The sequence below is a fragment of the Neopelma chrysocephalum genome, unplaced genomic scaffold (assembly GCF_003984885.1).
Source record: "Neopelma chrysocephalum unplaced genomic scaffold, ASM398488v2 Primary Assembly neopelma1_80775, whole genome shotgun sequence".
In the NCBI taxonomy this organism is placed as follows: domain Eukaryota; kingdom Metazoa; phylum Chordata; class Aves; order Passeriformes; family Pipridae; genus Neopelma; species Neopelma chrysocephalum.
In genome coordinates, this window is record NW_020912200.1 from 1 (window position 1) to 2,287 (window position 2,287).

Sequence of the window (2,287 nt, forward strand, 5' to 3'; positions counted from 1 at the left end):
GGGGGGGGGCTCAACCACCAGTGTGAGCCCTGAAACACCTCTGGGGGGGCTCAACCATCACTGTGAGTCCTGGTACACCCTCCAGGGGCTCTGGGGGGGGTTCATCCCACCCAGCCAGGCTGGGAGAGCTGGGGGAGTCCCCCTGGAGAAGAGAAGGCTCCAGGGAGACCTGAGAGCCCCTTCCAGGGCCTGAAGGGGCTCCAGGAGAGCTGAAGAGGGACTGGGGACAAGGGATGGAGGGACAGGACACAGGGAATGGCTTCCTGCTGCCAGAGGGCAGGGATAGGTGGGATATTGGGATACTGGGAAGGAATTCCTGGCTGGGAGGGTGGTGAGGCCCTGTCCCAGGTTGCCCAGAGAAGCTGTGGCCGCCCCTGGATCCCTGGAAGTGTCCAGGGCCAGGTTGGACGGGGCTTGGAGCAACCTGGGCTGGTGGAAGGTGTCCCTGCCCATGGCAGGGGGTGGCACTGGATGGGCTTCCAGGTCCCTTCCCACCCCACCCATCCCGGGATTCCCAGTGCAGAGCCGGGGAGGAGGCAGAGACTCAGCCCTTCCCGGGGGTCTGGGCAGCAGCTCCCACCCCCCAGGAACCCCCCCAACCCACCCCCCCCTCTGCCCCTGCCCCAGATCTGATGCCAGAGAACGTGGTGGAGGAGAAGATCAAGGAGCTGGACCTGAACATGGTGATGGCCGAGATCCGCAGGGAGGGGAGGCCTGGAGCCCAGTGGAGGTGAGGAGGGGGGACATCCCAGGAATGTGATTCCAGCCTGGACATCCCAGTGCCAGGGGTATCCCAGTGCCAGGGGTATCCCAGTGCCAGGACCCAGCTTCCAGCCTGGAAATGCCAGGGCCCTACTTCGAGATCCCAGTGCCAGGGCTGTGCTTCCAGCCTGGAGATCCCAATGCCAGGGCGCTGCTCCCAGCCTGGAGATCCCAGTGCCAGGGGTATCCCAGTGCCAGGGGTATCCCAATGCCAGGGCGCTGCTCCCAGCCTGGAGATCCCAGTGCCAGGGCCGTGCTTCGAGATCCCAGTGCCAGGGACCTGCTTCCAGCCTGGAGATCCCAGTGCCAGGGCCCAGCAATCCTTCACATCCCTCCTGCCTTCCTTCTCCCAGGTACTCAGAGGTTTCCTTCCTGGAGCTTGACAAGTTCTTGGAGGATGTCAGGTGGGTTGGAGGTGGTTCTGGCCGGGCTGTGTCTGCCCAGCTCTGCTCCCAGCTCTGCTCCCATCTCTGTTCCCATCCCTGTTCCCATCCCTGTTCCCATCTCCGTTCCCATCTCTGTTCCCATCTCCATTCCCAGCTGTTCCCATCCCTGTTCCCATCCCTGTTCCCATCCCTGTTCCCATCCCTGTTCCCATCTCCGTTCCCATCTCTGCTCCCATCTCTGTTCCCTTCCTTGTTCCCTTCCTTGTTCCCTTCCTTGTTCCCTTCTCTGTTCCCATCTCTGTTCCCATCTCTGTTCCCATCTCTGTTCCCATCTCTGTTCCCATCTCTGTTCCCATCTCTGTTCCCATCTCTGCTCCCATCTCTGCTCCCATCTCAATCTCTGTTCCCATCTCCATTCCCATCTCTGTTCCCATCTCTGCTCCCATCCCTGTTCCCATCTCTGTTCCCATCTCTGTTCCCGTCTCTGCTCCCGTCTCTGCTCCCGTCTCTGCTCCCGTCTCTGCTCCCATCTCTGCTCCCATCTCTGCTCCCATCTCCGTTCCCATCCCTGTTCCCATCTCCATTCCCAGTCACTCCCATCTCTGCCCTGGGCTCCCCCGGACCCTGGATCCAGTCTGGGCACACAGGGAGTGTCTTTCCCCCCCTCAGAGGTGCTGGGTGTGTTGTCCCCTCCTTAGTGTCCCCTCCGTGGTATCCCCTCCGTGTTGTCCCCTCCTTGTTGTCCCCTCCATGGTGTCCCCTCCATGATGTCCCTGTCCTGCCCATCCCCGCTCCGTGCCCTCCCAGTGCCCCTTGCAGTGCCGGTGCTCAGCTCCTCGTGCCCCCCGTGTGTGCCCCAGGAACGGGATTTACCCCCTGATGAACTTCGCCGTGTCCAGACCCCACGCGCTGCCCCGGGTGCTGTCCCAGCCCCAGGAGGATCCCCAGAAAGCCAAGACTCCCACCCCGGAGCCCTTCGACGTGGAGACCAGGAAGGTGAGCTCGGAGCCGGGAGCGGGGGCTGCTCTCCATCCCAATTCCCTGCAGGAATTGCTCCCCTGGCATCCCGTTATCCAGGGGAGAGCTGGGAGAGCCCCAGGGCTGCAGGAATTGCTCCCCTGTTATCCCGTTATCCAGGG

At 62.6% G+C, this 2,287-nt stretch overlaps 1 protein-coding gene across 1 annotated transcript; it reads left to right on the forward strand.

Annotated features, from left to right (window-relative positions):
- Positions 1 to 15: 15 nt before the first annotated feature.
- On the forward strand, positions 16 to 2,144 carry LOC113979461 (nuclear receptor-binding protein 2-like; the record flags this gene model as incomplete). Its single annotated transcript, XM_027706845.1, has 4 exons — positions 16 to 22; positions 628 to 730; positions 1,116 to 1,166; positions 2,009 to 2,144. Coding segments are annotated over exons 2-4 (285 nt in total), but the record flags the coding sequence as incomplete, so codon positions are not given.
- Between the last annotated feature and the right edge of the window lie 143 nt (positions 2,145 to 2,287).